Raw genomic sequence first — 21,173 nt, forward strand, 5'->3', positions numbered from 1 at the left:
AGGATGCTTTAATAACAAATCAATTAGGAAGGGAGAGTGATGGATGGAAAGACTGAAGTGGTTAGAGTGACAGACAAAGTATGTAATGATGGAGAAATCGGGGATTACACTATTTCAGTATTGATTAAAAATGTCTGAATGTGTATATATCTCGGGGTAAAACAAATGAACCATGTGTGTATACGTATATGGACACAATTCTTCTTGCTATACTTTCACAAAATTAATCTTACTATATCAAAGCAGGGTGTAGTGAAGATGAGATGATATCATTGATTTAGTCTGGAGTGCTTTCTAATCCTGGACAACCGATAACTTCACATTCATTTTATCCGACATTATTATCTACAAGAGTTTGATGCTCTCTATCTCAGCTTAGGTGGCCAATTTCTTGGTTTTCAGCATGTGTACTTAAGTAACTGTTAACAGGCCTACATTAGTATTGATGGTACCAATAGAAGTGTTCCCGTCAGTGTAGCTTAGTGATTCCTCACATCATACCAGGACTGGTTCAATACAATCTCAACATTTAAAGAACATTTCAACACCATTGTCAATTCCCTACCATACTAATTTTCTCATGGTTTGTTTCACTGATTTTAAAGTTTAATTCCATTACTCAAGATTTGCTTTCCTTAAATGATGGATTTTAACTTTCAGATAAGTGGTGGTTTTTCTAGTTCAGATCAAATTATTTAAGCACTCCCTGATACTGTTCAATGAATGAGACCTACCAGAGTATGTGTAACCTATCAATGACTGATATACCTTTCCTAAATATCTAACTGTGTCAATTGCTGCTCCAGGATACGTTAGGATCAGTGAGGATTCATTTGCAAGGTTTATGTTTGGTGCATGGTGTTGGGAATGATTTCGGAGTTAAATAATTCATAGACATAAGTTGTTGAAAGTGATTTGGCAAACAAAACAAGTTGTTTGGTGGAGAACATAAAGAAATCATGAATCTGACAAATTGGCAAGCAGAGATCTTACTGTACAACATTCACACTAAGTTCCAATGCAGTATTGATTTTAATGGCACACTATTATCCCTCTAACTCTTTTTGTATCGATTTGGCCCAAACCAAAATGGTGTCTCATCACATCTGCTGAAAGCTAAAAGCATTTTCGTCTACATTCACAATTCAGGTACATTGGGAAGTTTTTGGCCTCTGTTATAATTATGTTTAGAAGGGCTATTGTGATGTTGGCTTTAGATTCAATTGTTATTCAGGAGGGAGAAGTTTGGTGTTTTGATGTGGAAGCAGGTCATGACAGTAGATGGAAATGGTAGTAGAAATGCCAGCACATCAGACATGTTTAGCTGTATTGATCTAATAGAGAAGTGCTTGTGTAGCGCCACATCACTAAGGAACACGCAAGCAGGATTCACAGAGAATTCCTGGCGCTGGAGACCCTACGTAATATGGTCTCCTGGGAAAGGTCGAGGCTCGGCATCTATCAAACCATCTCCCAAAGTGTGAAAAAACCATTTTTGTATTTAAATGGTTATTGGCGACGAGGTATAATGTAAGATGGTTGGCTCGGATTGGAAATAGATGGTTTTCTTTTCCTGACCTCTGACCCCTAGACAGGGCCAATCACAATGTTTAAGTAGGCGTTGGTTTGTTAATGGAAAAGTACCAAAAAGAAGAAGAACTTTTATTTTAATCCATGGTTCAAATATCAAAACATTTCAGAAGGAATATGGAATTTCTGAAAAAGATCAGGCATTTCAAAAGAAAGTAAATCATCATGAAACGTAATATTCCATAAAATAATCAAAACTAAACACATGGAAAAATAAAAAAAGGTTTTGACAGACAACCAGGCAGTGTATTAAAGTAATGCCAGAACAGATATTCTGAATCATGGGTAAACACAGAATTTCTAAAGAACCAACAGGCAATAAAAGTAGATTAGTTAAGTGCAAAAATACCCTGTTGACTTTAATAAAGATTTCCTTTCATATGAAACTACCCAGAGACATATGTGATATCTTGCTTTATTTCCAAAATATTTGCACGTTTGAAGAAAGCGGTCAACATTAGCCCAGGTTTGTATAAGGGAGTAAGGGTATTTCAATTTGTACAGTGTATATGTCTAGGCTATCTGACCTGAAGAATTCTGCTTCCGTCCCCCATAAACTTTTCATTCAAATGTTTTTTGAGCTCACCTGGCCCAAGGGGTGAGCGACCTTTGTCATGTTGTGGCGTCCGTTGTCCATACATCCGTCAACATTTCTTTTAAATTGCTTTAATGACCCATTAGGGGAAATAGAGGTAAATCCTTTAAATCACTTTTAGTCATAAAGTTTTACATGGATTGTAACCAAATTTGCCCAGAAACATCCTTAGGATTGGGGAACAGATTGTATAAATTTTGTAAATCATTACTAGTGATAGTTTCACATGGATTGTAACAAAATTTAGCAAGAAACATCCGCGGGGGAAGGGGAACAGAGTTTGTATAAATCTTGGCTCTGATCCCTCTGGGACAGGAGGGGTGTCGGTCCAATAGTGATAAACAGATTTAAACTCTTTAAATCACTACTACTCATAGACTTCTGCATGGACTGTAACTATATTTGACCAAAAACACCCTCTGAGGAAGGGGACAGCATTTGTATAAATCTTGACTCTGACCTCCTGGATCAGAAAGAATGAGTCAAATAGGGAAATAATAGGTAATTCTTTAAAATCTTTCAGAAAAGAAACAATGAACCCGTATTCAGAACATATTACTTTGGATAACAAACCATGTAAGTGATTGCAGTGACATATTTTTACTCTGATAGTTATTAACTCTATCCTTTCTTTCACAGGACCCTAGGGGGCTGCTTAGATGATAATTCCCACTGCTACACCCTGGAGGTGTCCTTTTTCAGCTACCAGACCAGTGCTTCCAGCAGTTCACTGCCATACACAGAAGAGGGATGTATCCTTTACTACTAATTATACTAGATACCTAAATGGGAAATAACATTTGTTAATTTAGACTCCCGGACCAGTACAGTCCTCCAAATCAAGGGATACAACTCCAATGATAATTAAGCCTTTTTTTAACTTGAATGATGGATCCATGTAAATTCAGTATTAGCAATTGGTACATATTATTTCAAAATTGACTTGAAATTTCTGCCAAATTCCTGCTCCACCATCCTCTTTTCAGGGTGTACGACACACTATTGCTTACTATCCCCTGGGAACATAGGCTGCATTTGCTGTGGATCTAATTCAATTCATAAAACTGCCCACCAATGAACAAGCATGTTTAAGTTATCGGCACCCTTGTGTGAGTGAAACAAAATGAAAAACTATAGGATATCAGTCTGGATATGCACTCAAGCATGACACAAGAAAGTCAGCCAGTTGTATTAAATTCATAACAAAATATCAAGAATGTACATATTTTGTATATATCATCTATGGCCTTGAAATATATGAACAAAGTGTACCAAATTATACCCGACACGAATGTTTATTGCATCCGCTTGGTTTTAAGCAGAGCCAATCGAATTACCAGGATATGGGTAATGAACTATTCAATAACCATGGCAAATGCGGCCCATGGTTCAAGGGATGAGTAAGTGATAGTGTGATGTACATCTGCATGGAACGGAGGATGCTGCTCCACAGGAGAGGTGTACACTTTACGCAGTTTTATACAACAATTTATGCCCAAAACTTTCATTTGATTGTTAGATTGCAATATGTAAGAAAGTGCTTTGCTATGGACAATCAAGTCATCAACTTACATAATTATGCTTTGATTATTTGCTCACCTGGCCTGCGCTGATAATCTGTATCAAGTATTTATATGTGTGAAAATAAGGAAGTGTATACAGATTAATCCTTAACCTGCATCAGACATGAAATTAGGCCGGAATTTGGCCCGGACATTCCTCGACTATTACAAACTTGTCAACTTTATCACAGCCAAGCCCAGCAGCAGTATTGTACCTAAACCTGGCGCCTACAGGTCAGGGGTCAGGGACCGCCAACATGAACGATCACAAACTGACCCGACAGTAGAATCGTGAGTAAACATCTGTCATTTCAATGTTCCAGGCAGATCCATTTGTAATTAATGTTACACTCTTATGTCTTAATTGCATTAATTTCTGTATGCAGTAGATCTTAATAAACTGAACACCTTCAATCCTAGCTCAAACTGTCTGGATAACATTATCTTAACTTATCTGACCAGAAAGAGTTACTCCCCATGTTCATGTTAAATTAATGATACATTTTGATAGGATATTCTGATTATTTTGGCCTCTTTTGTAAGAGATGAGATATGTAAGGGGGCGATTATTGCTCTAAAGAAGGAACGAATGTAAACATGACAACTTTTACCTACCAACACGCTTATAATCGCAAGTTAGTTGTATTTTACTTGTTATAGATAATAACTCTTTCCGTACTTTGTATTCTTTTCGGAATTTGTATCAAAAGTTGTTATTTTATAGTCTCGCCCCTGCATGTTTTTGAGAAAATGTCCAGTTGCTGTGTGCTATTCATTTAATTTAAACAAATATGCTAAGGTTAGTGCAATGAGTTGAACTTACTTAGAAAATAATTTGATGAATTATTTAAAACCTGCATCAAGATTTTATTTTAAGGCCCAGGGTACTGATATCGGGCATGTAGCATGCTTTGATGAAGGGCTATCAAGTTTGTTCAAATGAATGACCTTGACCTTCATTCAAGGTCACAGGGGTGAAATAGGCTTAAATCTTTAAACGACTTCTTCTCAAGTACCAGAAGGCCCAAGGTACTTATATTGGGCCTGCAGCATGAAGGGCTAACAAGTTTGTTCAAATGAAGGACCTTGACCGTCATTCAAGGTCACAGGGGGTCAAATATGCTAAAATCCTTTAAACAACTTCTTTTGAATAACTAAGAGACCTGATTTTGGGCCCATGACATGCTTGGATGAAGGGCTATCAAGTTTGTTCAAATAAATGACCTTGATCTTCATTCAAGGTCATGGGAGTCAAAAAGGCTAAAATCTTTTAAATCACTTCTCAAGAACCATTAGCCCCAGGGTACTGATATTATTAGGCATATAGCATACTGGAATGAAGGGCTAACAAGTTTGTTCAAATGAATGACCTTGACCTTCATTCAAGGTCACCGGGCTTAAATAGGCTAAAATCTTTAAACAACTTCTTCTCAAGAACCAAAAGGCCCAGGAACTCATATTGGGCCTGCAGCATGCTTGGATGAAGGGCTACCAAGTTTTTTCAGATAATGACTTTGACCTTTATTCAAGGTCAAGGCTAAAATCTTTAAACAACTTCTTCTCAAGAACCAAAAGGCCCAGGATACTCATATTGGGCCTGCAGCATGCTGGGATGAAGGGCTACCAAGTTTGTTCACATGAAGGACCTTAAACTTCATTCAAGGTCACAGGGGTCAAAATGGCTAAAATCTTTAAATAACTTCTTGTGAATAATTAAGAGGCCTAGACACTTGATATTGGGCCTGTGACATGCTTGGATGAAAGGCTACCAAGTTTTTTCAAATGAATAACCTTGATCTTCAATCAAGGTCACAGGGGTCAAATAGGCTAAAATCTTTAAACGAGTATGTTGTATTGTACTGATAGTCAGATGACCATTAAGGCCCATGGGCCTCTTGTAAATGATTGTTTTTCGTAGGCCTACCATATCTGATCATAACCATGACAGAATCAAGCATTTTAAATGAATATTAGGTATTGATTAAAAACAGCTTGTAAACTGACAATTGTACTGACAGATGACATTTGAATATATGTTTCTCCTGATATATTAGTGGATTATATGATTGAATTGCTAGTCAGACCCATTATCAGATGAGGCCTGTTTTGTTGATAAGCTGTATATGTCTGCCGTCTAAAAATAGCATGAGCATACAATGGTGAGATCAAAGGGAGCTTATGTCATTGCATGACATGACATTATGTAGGGCATGGTTTGAAGGTGTGGCAGCAGCATTTTTGTGTTGGTCAAAAATCTAATATGGCCTTTAGGACCTCGCTTCCGGTTTTAAACTTATGTCAATATCTTATTAACGGCTTGACGATTTTCTTTCTGTTTTGGATATTTTATGTAGAATAAAAAAGGAGCAAATAAGTAAAGAAACACTTTTCTGTAAAACGGTTGGAAATAAGGGTCAAAGTTCAAAAAAGCAATTTTCGAAAAAATCATTACCATGTATACAATCTTCTTCTAAAGGCCTAGAGACCTAATTAGTCCAGTAAAAATACAAAAAATAGAGCCTAACCTCCAACTAATTGCAACAGAATTTATTTTCTGCTTTTTGGATTAGAGGATCTTAGTATTTTACCATGAAAAAGGTCTCCAAAAATCATATGTTCAGAAGGTCGTTTTTTCAACACCCGAAAAATAAGAAAATATAAAGAAATCACACTTTTGACCACTTTTAAAGTACAATATCTGCTATTTTTACAATACTTGAAATATGAAATCGGGTATATAGTAAGACAAGCTTTAGATTAGTACAAATAAGTTGAAATGATACAATAATTTCAGTCAATCCAAGAAATAAAGAAGAATGAAAACGGCTCAAAACCTTTTGAATTTGTTGCATGCAGTGGGAGAGCCCCCCTGTGTGAGGACAATACTGTTCGGGAAGTTGACCCCAGGACACCCCAACCCTGGCAGCTCTCACCAAAACACTGATGTGTATATATATTTGTTGCAATGCAAAAAAATGTATATACACATCATATACAGCTGAGGGAATAAAATATTTATACTGTAATAACAAAGCATATTTGGCTGTTACAAGGAATTATGCAATTTTCATGTTGTCATATTTTTTTCCTTTGTTGATTCAACTTATATTTTTGGCAATTCGTACTATCCTTATAACGTTCTTGCCATACAGTAATTTTCTAGTTTCTCATGATAACCATGTAAGTTTATATTTGGCTTCAATGTAAGCAAATTATGCAAATATCCCTATTTTTTGGAAGTTTTGGGGGTCAAGAAAAACACTTTCCCAAACTTTTATTTGTGGCGACTTTTTTTCTTGTATAAAACAGTCACATCTGTATGAAAAACAAAGAAAAAATTCTGTTGCAATTATTTTGGGGTAACACGGTATGTTTACTGGACTAAATATCAGACCTGTAGCATAATGAAGGCTAAATCTGGTATTTCAGAGTATTAGGGATATAATTTATGGTTGTTTTGTTAACTTGGTGTGCAACTTTCAATTTCATGTAAATGGAAAGTATTATAGAGGTGAAACATGAAACACATGAATTGGCAATAAATGTCCTTTGAATAAAGACTGATTTTACATTAATTTGATTACAGATATGAGGACAGGAGAAGAACTTACAACAGACATGGTGATTTTGGTATCAACAGTTGTAATGGATTTGGTGACCCACCCACCTCTATACGTCTGCAGCTAAGGGACAGGGATATGAGGAAATATTGATGTGCTAGCCAGCTGTAGTATGTAGATGTTTAGGACATGATAATCAAGGTTAACCTTAGTCTGAGACGATTATTGACGTCCCAGATCAGAGTACCTTGATACTTGAGGACAAACTCTTCAAAATTATTGTTTTCATGCTTTTTTCCCCCCATTCCTTATAATGTGCCAACTGCGTTCTTTTCAATAATATAAAATTGTTTCATTGCATTGGTACTGATGGAAAAGTCAAATCTTTGACCTAAGATAACAGGGAAAACCTAGGGAATTGTTACTCAAGGTGGAAGGCAACTTCGCTAGCCAGGGGTAAACCCTTGGCGGATTTCTCATTTCATAAAGGAAGTTTCTACTTTCTAATTCTAACTAGATGTGGTCAGGTTCAGCTAACCAATGAAAACTGAACCGAAATGATTGGATGTGGTCAGGTTCAGCTAACCAATGAAAACTGAACCGAAATGATTGTAGCATGCCATGTCTGTCAACTATAGTTCCAAGCGAAGTAATATCTTCTATGTATCAAATTATCAAATGTTTTATACCAGCTAAATGAAGTATAATGATACCTTGCTCTCCAAACAGTTAGGAAAGTAAACATAGGTATCATGCTTTGTCCGTTGTCGTCCGCCATATGTAAACTTTTGATATTTTGAACTTCTTCTCCAGTTCTACAGTGTAATTTAGATGAAAATTGCCTGAAATGATCCAGACATGGTCCCAACAAAGTGTTGTTATTTTTTGGGTCTTTTTGAAATCCAAGATGGCTGCTATATACAGTTGCCATCTTGAAAACACATTTTGAACTTCTTCTCAAGTACTACTGGTGCGATTTTGCTGAAACTTGCCTGCAATTATCTTGACGTGGTTATGAGAAAGTGTTGTTATTTTTCGGGTCGATTGGAAATCCAAGATGGCCACCACAGCCACCATCTTTAAAACACAATTAGAATTTTGTTCTACCAGTGCGTTTTGTGTCCTGGAATAATATTCCATCTGATGTAACAAACATCCTTTGTAAGTTTTAAACGGGTTAACAAATTATGTACTATCAAACTTCAACTTACATAGTACTTTAGTTAACAAATGTACTATCAAACTTCAACTTACATAGTACTTTAGTTAACAAATGTACTATCAAACTTCAACTTACATAGTACATTAGTTAACAAATTATGTACTATCAAACTTCAACTTACATAGTACATTAGTTAACAAATTATGTACTATCAAACTTCAACTTACATAGTACATTAGTTAACAAATTATGTACTATCAAACTTCAACTTACATAGTACTTTAGTTAACAAATTATGTACTATCAAACTTCAACTTACATAGTACTTTCTGTATCAGAACAGTATTTACCCTGGTCTTTATATATAACATCATTTTGTTTTTGATACCCAAAGGAATGTACTGTACAATATATATGAAACAGTAACCTGTAATGTGTTTCATTCCATATCACTTGTGTCCATTATATCTTATAACTTGTTATCATATACAAATGTACTTGTGATGTATTTTATTGATTCATGTCAATTTGTTTGTGTTTATATATGAAGGCCATATAGAAGATTAGCTCCATGCTAAATATGCCACCCTCAATAAATAAAGTATTATTATTACAAGTAAAAAGATTCTAATATTTACTGATGTCTATTAATTCTGGCCATCCTATACATTTGCCTCTGTTGTCAAGTGTGTTTTTGATGCGTTTGGCGTAGACATTAATGCTATGGTGTGGTTTCATAGTAGCTTTAAATACATGATGCACTAGGATGGGATGATGAAGGTTTGATGGTGACATGTGATTGATATACAGCTGTTGTAGGTATGGAAGGAAAACAGTTTGTCACATAATTAGTGTGTGCTGATCACTTTGTTATTGTTGCTTTAAATAAAAGCACAAAAATATTCCAGTATTTGAACAATGATGATGTTTATTTTTGTAATGTTATGAAATCATTACATCCTTTAATGTTCAGAATTTTATGAAGATTTTGTTTGTTCTCTAGTGTACCATTCGCCAAGTGTTATGTAGTCATGCCTTGTACTGGCACATGCCCCTGTATCCATTCAATGTCAGAGCAAAATGTTAATGCAAATTCACATGCAGTGCTTGAGGTCTTTGATTTACAGCTGGCGAATGGTCAATGGTGTGAGGTACGTCGTTTCCCCACTGTGAATCTAGTTATTGCCCCTTTGTTTTGTACAAGATGTATGGTACGTTATATGTATGTATATACTGAAGTAGTAACTGAATGTGTACATGATCTACACAAAGTCTTAAACTTTATCCACAAAATACTGTAATTATGTATCGTAAAATTATATTGTTTGTCCTTAATGATAAGAAAGGAGCAATACTGTCCTAATAATAAGACTTCCATGTGGATGTAATATCCCCATACATACATGCACCTTGATTGTATGTCAATTCTTTATACTTGAAAATTGTTTGATATTTTTATCGCAAATCTTACTATTTACTTCCATTTCAGTAAATAAATCCAGTCTGTTTTCTAAAAATGAAGTTCAAATTTTATTAAGTTAATAGTAATTATACACAATGATGTCATGAGGTTGTATTGCATTGTTAGCCATGTAATACAGCCTCAGTCTATGCCTGTAGGTGTGAGAAAAAATCACTGGATTGTCCCATGCAATACACTCATGTTTTCTGAGGTTATATTACATGTCTACGTATACCCACCTGCAATATATCCTCGTGATGTCACGACATCAACAAAAACATAAATTTCTCATGAAATTTCACACCAATTTCAGAAAACAAGACTAATATAATTGGGAAGGATGTAACCACTGAGACTTGCATTGAAAATATTGTTCAATTTTGCTGTTTGTAGAATTAATTACAGTCAAGGTTTTCTTGGAAATGTTTATCGAAAAAAATGAAAATAGCAGCGTCCTTGATTTTTGATGTTGAGATTCTTTGAAATGTATTCATTCAGGTTGGTGAGAACACCTATGTGCCTCCTCAGTGTAAACACATTATACTGTTCATTTATGTCCGACGAATATAACAGTGTTGTTATCAAAACGTTATGGGAAATGATTTTATTGGTTGTGTTAGGTAACCATATATATATATTTGAGATCAAAAGCACCATGGATTGAATCCACCAAGGCTCGCAAAAAACTTTTTAGTCTCGTTTCATAAAATCTCATTTCATGAAATTCCTTTATCATCTCTGTGTTGTACATTCCAAATTATTTTAAATATTGACTGTGATAGTTCTCCATTTGGTAAAAATCCTGCTTGGTTTTATTTTTTATTTTGTAAATTTTGAACATGTTATTTAACTTAAGAATTTTTAATAAAATTAATGTACAACATATATATTCATTCATTGTAATAAGTATTTCATTTAGATCATATTCATGTAAGGTACTATACATTTTGTTTGGATGATCTCCAGTTATTGATATAAATTTTAAGGTCACTTGAGACTTTATCTAATCCCCTTTTGTCCATCGTCGTATGTCTGTAAGCAATTCATATTTTTGCACAAACCTTCTGTGGCATAAGGCCAATCAAAAAGTAAATTATATTCACAGATGTAACGGAATGAAACACTATTCAAAGATTTAAAGGTCAAATTGGAAAAAAAATCATTGACCTAAGAGCCTGGTGGGCCTATATAAATATTGTTGATACATTTTTTGTTTTACTCTGTGTCTGAACTTGGGTGACCATTAAGGCCTATTGGCCTCTTGTTCATGAATAATTGTTAAGTCTCACTAATCCATTGAATCTTGTCCTTAGTTATGAAGAGAGAAGTGTGGAAATTTTGAATAACTGAGAAATTCTGCATAAAATATTGAAACCTGTCTATTGTGTAAGTGTGTGGTGATCTGGCTTTAGTTTTCAGTTACGGGTACATTGGTTTTAAATGTCCCTGATTCAATGATACACAGCAAACAACTTTCCTACAGAATCATTATTAGGAAGAAGATACTGATGCTAGCATATCATTGCTGAAGTTTGAAAATTACTCAAATTATTACCTAGTATGCACTTTCATTTACACATGAAAGTTCAAGGACATACATAATGTATTTTATTTAAAAAAAAAAACCCAACAACTCCTGCTTATAGTAACACTTGGTATTGTAAGCTGAATTGTATTTCTTTTTGAAATATAAACTGGATTTATGTAGATAATAGATATATCTGATGATTCTATAATTCTATTGCTGTAAAATAGCTGATGTATATATGATATGGCATGCTAATTGTTATATTTACACTTACTTCCGTCCAATTGTTTGTGATAGAGAATTATTTTTGATGTGATATTCAATTTATTTTAGCTTTACTTGAGATATTCAATTTTTTTTATGTCATTCTGTGGAGTCTGGCGTCTTTCCATTCATCAACTTCTTATCCATTAATGTTTTAATCACTAATGATTGGACTTTGGTATGTTGATATCGTTTTTGATACTTATATATTATTGACCGCATTTGACAAGATCTGTCATAGCTGACAATCTTCAGTTTCTATCCTCTGTAAGTACGTGCAAATATCCCAACTTACGCAGTATTTCTATTTGCAATCACATAAAACTCTGATAAAATTATATAGCCAATTATCCTTGATGCAGTTATAGAAGTTATCTTAGCTTCCAAATTAAAGATGCTCCACCGCTGACAAATGGTATTTTTTCTCTATCAAAAAATTAGTATTTTTCTTCAGTTACAAAAGTTACTTACATTACACCATTACCACCATTGAAAAGTTTGAGCTTCCAATTTTACTTGAAGATAATAATATTAGAAATAATTAATTGCATCCCGAAAAAAATCTGTGGCACTCTGTCAAATATAGAATAGAGTACAGCTGGTAAGGATTGCACATGCAGCAGAAGCAAAACAAATTATTTTATATAATTTTTTGTGTTAATTAGACATATATATACACAATCAAACACCAATTATTGTTCAAATGATGATTATTGTTTATGCTCTGTCAGCGGTGGAGCATCTTTAAGAGTTGTGAGGAAAAACAGCTCCCGTAAAAATGTCTACAATATATATACTCAGAGGCATATTTTAGGCAGGTCACTAGGTCATTATGCACCACCGGAAACAATTTAACACATATACATAGAGTGAGTCTAATCTTTGTTTTTGGCACCACAATTCATTTTCATTATGATGAATGAAAATAACACAGACATGGTGAACTTACGCTTGTGTCACATGGCCAGAAAATAGTCGGTCAATATCTCAACAGGACACAAATGCCAGTGTTGTAAGGGAGGTAACTCTTAAATATTACTGTATTTAAATCATAACGAATATGATATAAGAAATCAGTGTAAAAAAGAAAAGATATGTACAGACTGTATATATTTCCAGCTATTAGATAACATTATCTGTCTTAAAAAAATATGAGAATTTACTAGATTTTCTTACAAACCATTAATCTCCAGTTTAAGCATGGAGTCCTTTACATAGGGATATTGTTATAATATCTGAGGGGCTGATCTAATAGCAGGAAATAGAGGTACTAATATCCTAAATACACTTAATTAAGCTGTATACATTACAATCATTATTGAACTTAACTTATGATAAGAAAAAGATGAAAACAATGTCACCCTTTTTGTTTGAGGGACATATATATGATCAAAGTTTTTACTAGACACTATATTTGTGATAATAAATGTGATATTTCTAATACTTGGTATTTTCCAGCATTACATGTACATATGATTTGAACTGTATATTGTATAACTTATTTTTGTCAGTCTCACAAATAAAAGATATTTTGAAGAATATTGCATTCAATTGATGTCTAATCATTCAAGCGTTTTTGTGTTTTGCACCGCGACGGCGACGACTGATTTTCCTTTGATATCAGCCAGTGCAGCCTTTGATGTAGCTTTGGGGGGGATACTAACTAGAGCCCTAGAGAAAACTGCATATAAAGCTTGAGACAGATCTCTTCCGTACTCTCTGAGAAATAGCCGTAACAAACTTCAATTAACTCATCATTTTATGATGGCAAATTGCATTTTTATTGATATTCATAACTACGTTAAATGAAGAGCAATTTCTTTTGTAAATAGAAAATGAGGATGTCTATAACAATCTGCTGAAGGTTCTCTCCATTAAAGCACACCAGATACAAGTTTTATTATAATCAATTATAAACAAAAATCAATACTGGTTTAAAATGTATCACTTCAATATTAATTTTTATTCCTGGTATCTTTTTCGACAAGTATCATTTACAAACAATTACAAAAATCATGTGAAACCATGTCCTATGGATGCACTGAATACAACTAAATCATAGGAGCCACTTATCTATAGACCAAATGGTGATTTGAATGCACTTTAGAAGATATGTATAATCTTCTGTACATTTAATTATTTCTATAATATATTCACTTACTTTGGACTCCAAACTACACAATTTTGTGGTGATTTTATCCTTTACGCAGAAACAGTTATTGTAATAAAACCAGATGTACAAGAGCATTAGAAGTTTGGCAGTTTAGAAATATGGCAGTTATACAGTAAAACATGTCTATAACGAACACCGTCACAATGAAATCGTGGTTATAATGTTGTACTTTTCATTCTCTGTCAAAGTTGTCATAATATGTCTGTAATAGGTGTAGAATGAACTACGCTTATAACAAAGATAATTTGTTGGTACCCAGAGGTTCTTTATAACCGTGTTTTACTGTACCTCTTATTGGCCTAAAACAATAAATACAGTATCAAATGTATACACATTGTTCCACAAATTAAACCTCTTAACATGTTCTGTGTCTGAATGTCTGAAATGATTTCATGGTACACAGTAAAAAACAGCTAGAGGAGTCCCTGAGATGCTGGAAGTACAACATCATGGAGAAATACCTGGAGGTCATCTTTATCAAGATCAAGCTCAAGGAACCTATTCACTATGTCTTCACATCTGTAACAAAGGGTAAAAAAATAGTCAGGCAACTCATATAGTTACACGTTCTTTACAAATTGATAAGACATTACAAAGGTCTTGTTCTGGATATCTTAACAAATGGGGGACAAATTTCAATTTTATTTCATGAAATATTTATACACTTTTTTGTGTTTTTCCTCCAAATCTAATTGCATGAAAACATTTTTTTTTTATGATAGACATAACCCATATTTAAAACATATTTCATTCCACTGACCGTTTGAACTGGACATCAACACCAGGACTGTCCACTCTGTACACAGGTTTGTTTTCTTTTATGAGTTCACACACCTGCAGAGATTTAGGCAGACTTGGATTATGTTATACAACTGAAAAATCTTCTGATTCTAGTATACTCCCTTTGTTGTGGGGGGCCTTCTTAGTAACAATTCATGGTGGGCTGATTTTCGCACTTTCGCAACATCTCCAAACAAGAGTAACGTAATTTCAGATATTTTATATATATTTTCATGTTAATGGCTTGTAAACCACTGTGATTTTGTAATCTACTTACAAAAATAAATGTATGGAAAATATCAATAATATTCATAATTATAGGTAAGACATTGTGACAAAAATGTGTAAAATAGACCATGTAGTGTATTTAAAAATAACGTTAAAACATCTCACCTGCATACATGGCTCAAGATGTTAAAAAGATGATGCACTTTAAGATAAATTTTGTCTACATATTTCCCTTTGGGGCATAGACTATACCATGTCTTTCATCATTTGATAATCTTACTTTACATTGTATATTTTGTTTGACTACTTACTTCAATACTTCGTTTGACAATTTCATCGGGCAGGCCTGATTTGCCTGCAATGTTGCTGGCGTAGCTTGAGCTGGTGTGACCCTCTTTGAGTTGATACAAGAAAAGTAACTCCTCATTATCATGTATGGTGTCCATGGTCTAAAACAAACACATGTATACACAGGTTATCATGTAAGGTGTCCATGGTCTAAAACAAACACATGTATACACAGGTTATCATGTAAGGTGTCCATGGTCTAAAACAAACACATGTATACACAGGTTATCATGTAAGGTGTCCATGGTCTAAAACAAACACATGTATACACAGGTTATCATGTAAGGTGTCCATGGTCTAAAACAAACACATGTATACACAGGTTATCATGTATGGTGTCCATGGTCTAAAACAAACACATGTATACACAAGTTACACATTTATCATGTATGGTGTCCATGGTCTAAAACAAACACATGTATACACAGGTTATCATGTATGGTGTCCATGGTCTAAAACAAACACATGTATACACAGGTTATCATGTATGGTGTCCATGGTCTAAAACAAACACATGTATACACAGGTTATCATGTATGGTGTCCATGGTCTAAAACAAACACATGTATATACAGGTTATCATGTATGGTGTCCATGGTCTAAAACAAACACATGTATACACAGGTTATCATGTATGGTGTCCATGGTCTAAAACAAACACATGTATACACAGGTTATCATGTATGGTGTCCATGGTCTAAAACAAACACATGTATACACAGGTTATCATGTATGGTGTCCATGGTCTAAAACAAACACATGTATACACAGGTTATCATGTATGGTGTCCATGGTCTAAAACAAACACATGTATATACAGGTTATCATGTATGGTGTCCATGGTCTAAAACAAACACATGTATACACAGGTTATCATGTATGGTGTCCATGGTCTAAAACAAACACATGTATATACAGGTTATCATGTATGGTGTCCATGGTCTAAAACAAACACATGTATACACAGGTTATCATGTATGGTGTCCATGGTCTAAAACAAACACATGTATACACAGGTTATCATGTATGGTGTCCATGGTCTAAAACAAACACATGTATACACAGGTTATCATGTAAGGTGTCCATGGTCTAAAACAAACACATGTATACACAGGTTATCATGTAAGGTGTCCATGGTCTAAAACAAACACATGTATACACAGGTTATCATGTAAGGTGTCCATGGTCTAAAACAAACACATGTATACACAGGTTATCATGTAAGGTGTCCATGGTCTAAAACAAACACATGTATACACAGGTTATCATGCACTGTTGACGGACAGACGATGAACTCTGCACCATGACATAAGCTCGTTACTGCAAATTGTTGTCAAGGTTACTTAAAATTTGCCCGTTAATCTGTTTTTTATTGCAAGTATAAACTTTTGAGATGTACCTTATGTAGGCTTTCTGCAGTCATAATCCTTTTAAATTTAACGAAATGATTAATGCTTTTCACCATTATTGACCTATTGTTTTAGTTCTGTTTTTATCATTCTTCTGCATCCGAAGTTGTATACAAAGGATGTCCAAAATGGTAAGAGACACACAAATGAACGTGTCACCATGGTGTATGACATAAGTTGAAGGTGTGACAGCAGCATTCTTATGGTGGTCAAAAATCCAATATGGTGGCAATTACCTAACTTCCGGTTTAAAACTTATAGAGAATACATGGTTAGTATCTTACAATACAAGGTTTATTTTGGTGCGAGACTTAGGAAAGCCGAGATGACTTGGCAAAGCCTCGTCACGAAAGCTGAGATGACAAGGCTTTGCTGAGTCATATCGGCTTTTCTAAATCTCGCACCAAAATAAACCTTGTATTGTAAGATACTAACCATGTATTCTGTTTATCCTGCAACTATTATGACATTCAAAAACGAAAGCAAATCGCGGCCTATAGACCTAGTATTGGATCTATAGTATGCTGAGATAAAGGGCTATCAAGTTTATTAATATGACTATGATCTTCATTCAAGGTCACATGGGCCAAATAACCTTAAACCTTTACACTACTTTTTGTCAAGTTCTAAAAGGCCTAGAGACCATATATTGGACATGTTACATCCTGAGTTAAAGGGTTATCATGAATATTTTTATCTATATGAATGACCTTGACCTAATTCCTTGTCTGTCGGTAAAAAGCCTGTCAAATTGTCCAATGAGAATTTCTTGTAGACTTTGAAAATTTAACATATTCCATCAGACATGTCTTACCAGGTACTTGATGTTTGCTGACAAAGGCAGTAGATGTTGATGGATCATGCTGTGAAAGTGAGTTGATACGACCACATGGGGACACGCCCTCTTCATATCATCCCAGTACGAAATGCTGGAGCACAGCAGAGACAGTCCATCTGTCTGGAAATAGATGTACTGAGGTTTTGTAAGTTTCTTAAATTGTAGACACAAAAAATATTGTTTTCATTGGAATATATATTGTTCGAGATCGACAACAGATCTGTACATGTTTGGGTGTCTACAACAATGTTCAAGCAAATGATAAAAAATCCTCTAATATTCTGTTTAAATGATTGTTTTTAATATATCTTAGAATTTATTTCCATTTCCAGTGATTAATGCATGTATCATTACACAAAGTATAAGATTAACATATATATGTGAAAGACATATCAAAATCACTTTGTATGTTTTGATTTAGACGATAATGCATTGGTTTCTTATTATAGAACAACGACGATCGGTATTGAAGGTCCATACCACCCACATCATACAGCGTGTACAGTTGTGCATTCACACCACTGTTGAGGATTTTGTTAAGTGTAACCTTATCAGAGAGACTATTATACGATTCAGTAAATCTAGTTACAACAAAATGTTAAGATTATATCCAAAATTAAAGAGAGATTATATAGACAAAGTACATTGATATATATTATAGGGTTAGATTTGTTGGATTTTTTTTTATAATATCCTAAGCCATATGGATAATATCAAGCATGAATCTTTAGAGTGATCTATTTACCATTGATGTGCCTTTGCCAAACTCATCCACAAGAACCAATGATTTATCTGTAGCATTTCTCAAACTCTCAGTGATCTGAAAAAATTACATTGAAATTCTACATTATAATTCATCCTTTACACTCTTTAAACAAGGGCCCAATGGGCCTGAACTGCTCACCTGCTATCTGGTAACGAGTCATTAGGACTTTCTATGTATGAACCAGGTAATATAAGGTGTTTAGGCTCTTGTTTCTTGATAGAAAGTTGTTTAAAGATTTCAACCTATTTGACTCCTGTGACTTTGAATTAAGGTCAAGGTCATTCATTTAAGAATGAATTTTGTAGCCCTTCATCCAAGCAAGCTATAAGCCAAATATCAGGACTCTAGGTCTCCAACTTTTAGGGAAGATGTTGTTTAAATAGAAAAGCTGACTCACTGCTGGACGAAGGACACCGCACCATGGCATAAGCTCACCTGCAGGTGCGCTAAAAATATGAGTTGCTTTTCTTGCATCACCAATTACAAAGTTATTAGCTATATAATGGTGCTGCAGTTTACCAGTATATCGTTATATTGCAATACATTGGAAAACGATAAAATATGTTATGTAATAATATGTATAATGCTATGTACCGCTTTTTCAACGATACATACAAGACTTGTGTTTAATGTTATTACCGTTCGTCATGCGAAGTATTTGGTTATTATATGTTGCCTGCTTTCATTTTCACGTTTCTTGGAAATTTTGACTGACTGATCAAAGTCTGCATCACTTGGGTGTTTGTAAGCCGACGTGCCATTGCCACACGCAAACAAACATCGAACTAACATTGATTCAAAACAGCATGGCAAAACAAAACACGGTTAACAAAATTTATCATGAGTCATGGACTGGAATCTTTTAAAACAAATGATGCCGTGTGTCTTGATGAAAATGAGAAAATGTCTTTAATCTTTATGTTTTTTGAATACATTGATTACATTCTAATCTTTCTCATTCAACACATTCAATATTCATTACAATTGGTAATAATTCAAAATCATGATAGTAGATAGTTGTTTCATTTTTGATTTATTTTATATATTTTAGATGACAAGATATGTCATGTTTTTCTGGTTGTTATTGATTTTGTTTATCAACCTTTCATTCAAGTTTAAAAATACAATGATAATAAATGAACCATTTGTGTTAACTGTAGATTGTGTTGCTTCAAATGAATCATGAAAACATACAAAAGTCAAGATTTTGTATAAATTCATATTGAAAAAATAATTTGGTTCACAGTAAAGTTTTGATCCAAGTTCTACGTGCATGGGGGTCAATATATTGCTATACATATTGCAATAAATCAACACAATATTGCAATATATCGCAATAGCATTTTACCATATTGTGGCACCCCTAATAGCTATTCTTCACCTGATTGATGTCGATCATAAAAGTGGAGAGTCCGACTGAGACACTCTCTAGAGAATGTATGCGTGTGAAGATCCTGTCAAACATTCCAATGGTTGCTTGTTCTGCGGGCACAAAACTGCCAATGTGGGCGAGGTATACAATCAGACCGACCTAAAACCAAAAGTTACATGATAATCACTTTTCATCAGGCACTAGGCAGCATGAGGCATTTTCCTGCTAGACAGTTAATTCTGATTTAGCCTTACTTAGCCATTGTTGTGTTTTGCTTTTGATGTACACGTATAGTAAAATACTGTTATAATGAACCTCTGGGTACTTCCTTATAAGCATACAGTTAACCCTTGACCTATTGCCTCTTGATATTGCCGCCACCCTCATATACTGCCAGCTTGTCCCTTAGAGTGGATATCTGCACTCTTTAATACGGGGGTTTTGAGATCCGAAAACGACGTGGGTAATATGTACAATTTACAGCCGATTAGTCCCACCATCTGGTGATTATGACATCATCATTTAACCTGATTTTTGTGACTTCATCATCACTGGCAGGTGGGACTAATCGACAGTAAATTGTACATTACCCACGTCGTTTTGGGAACCTGAATCCATGTATTCACCCATTAATTCTGCCACCCTAGCATACTGCCATCCGCCTACCCCTTTCATCTTCAAATGTTTCTAGTGTTTTATTTTAGGATATAATGGAATTTTCACTTGGGAATTCCCCGGACCAGAAAAACTATTTATTTAAGTCGTTTAAAGATTTAGCCTATCTGACCCGTGTGACCTTGAATGGCGGTCAAGGTCTCATTCATTTGAACAAACTTGGTAGCATATGCTACAGGCCAAATATCAGTAGCCTTCTGGGCTTTTCGGTTATTGAGAAGAAATTGTTTGAATAAAAAATTTACGCAGGCCAGACAGCTGATAACTTTAAATGCAGTTATTGCCCAGAGAGTACCGAAGATTTTGATGACATCATTAATCACTGCATACAAGAGTACGTTCTGAACTTGTACAAACACTTGTAGGAAGAGCAGTGAAACAAATGAAGAATTTTCAAATATTTCCAGAGAAAATTAACAGTGTGGAGAGCATGTGACTGGAAATGATATGTTTCATGGAAAAATGGCAACAAACCAAGCCATTTTGGACATATTTCCCAAGTAGGACTGCTTAAATTACCATTCAAAATATATCACAATATCATGTGCATCATTTAGATTTAATTTGCACTTTTATAATGTACAACTACTATATTTGAAAATGAAATGATAAACCTCAAAAACACATTGTGTAATATATGTGAAATTATGTAGAGGAAATGTTAATTTAAGTACATATTCCTCTGTCCGTGAAACAAACCGAAATTGTCGATTGCATTATCTTTCTACAGAATGTTCTCCAAAACTGCTATGATTTCGTAGAAGAGAGTACCCAGTTAAATAAATACCATTACACAGATGGTTTTAGGCTATACATTATACGGACTGAATGACAACATAAGATGTCCTATGAGGAAAATAC

At 34.4% G+C, this 21,173-nt stretch overlaps 2 protein-coding genes across 3 annotated transcripts in view; one reads left to right on the forward strand and one right to left on the reverse strand.

Moving 5' to 3' along the window:
- The window catches only part of LOC138325359 (cytosolic carboxypeptidase 6-like), a 32,046-nt gene extending 18,768 nt beyond the window's left edge, over window positions 1-13,278 (forward strand). The window contains exons 10-12 of the mRNA XM_069270953.1: window positions 2,825-2,937; window positions 3,870-4,038; window positions 7,334-13,278. Coding sequence (XP_069127054.1) covers window positions 2,825-2,937; window positions 3,870-4,038; window positions 7,334-7,460 — 409 coding nt within the window. The 3' untranslated portion in view covers window positions 7,461-13,278. The remainder of the gene's footprint in view (window positions 1-2,824; window positions 2,938-3,869; window positions 4,039-7,333) is intronic.
- LOC138325357 (mutS protein homolog 5-like) overlaps window positions 11,549-21,173 on the reverse strand; it is a 54,470-nt gene continuing 44,845 nt past the window's right edge. For both annotated transcript variants that reach the window (XM_069270950.1, XM_069270951.1), the window contains exons 23-28: window positions 19,647-19,796; window positions 18,245-18,319; window positions 17,476-17,619; window positions 15,216-15,353; window positions 14,657-14,730; window positions 11,549-14,415 (exon numbers count right to left, since the gene is read on the reverse strand). In XM_069270950.1, the coding sequence (XP_069127051.1) occupies window positions 14,310-14,415; window positions 14,657-14,730; window positions 15,216-15,353; window positions 17,476-17,619; window positions 18,245-18,319; window positions 19,647-19,796 (687 nt within the window). In that variant the 3' untranslated portion in view covers window positions 11,549-14,309. The remainder of the gene's footprint in view (window positions 14,416-14,656; window positions 14,731-15,215; window positions 15,354-17,475; window positions 17,620-18,244; window positions 18,320-19,646; window positions 19,797-21,173) is intronic.

The sequence above is a fragment of the Argopecten irradians genome, chromosome 6 (assembly GCF_041381155.1).
Source record: "Argopecten irradians isolate NY chromosome 6, Ai_NY, whole genome shotgun sequence".
NCBI lineage: Eukaryota > Metazoa > Mollusca > Bivalvia > Pectinida > Pectinidae > Argopecten > Argopecten irradians.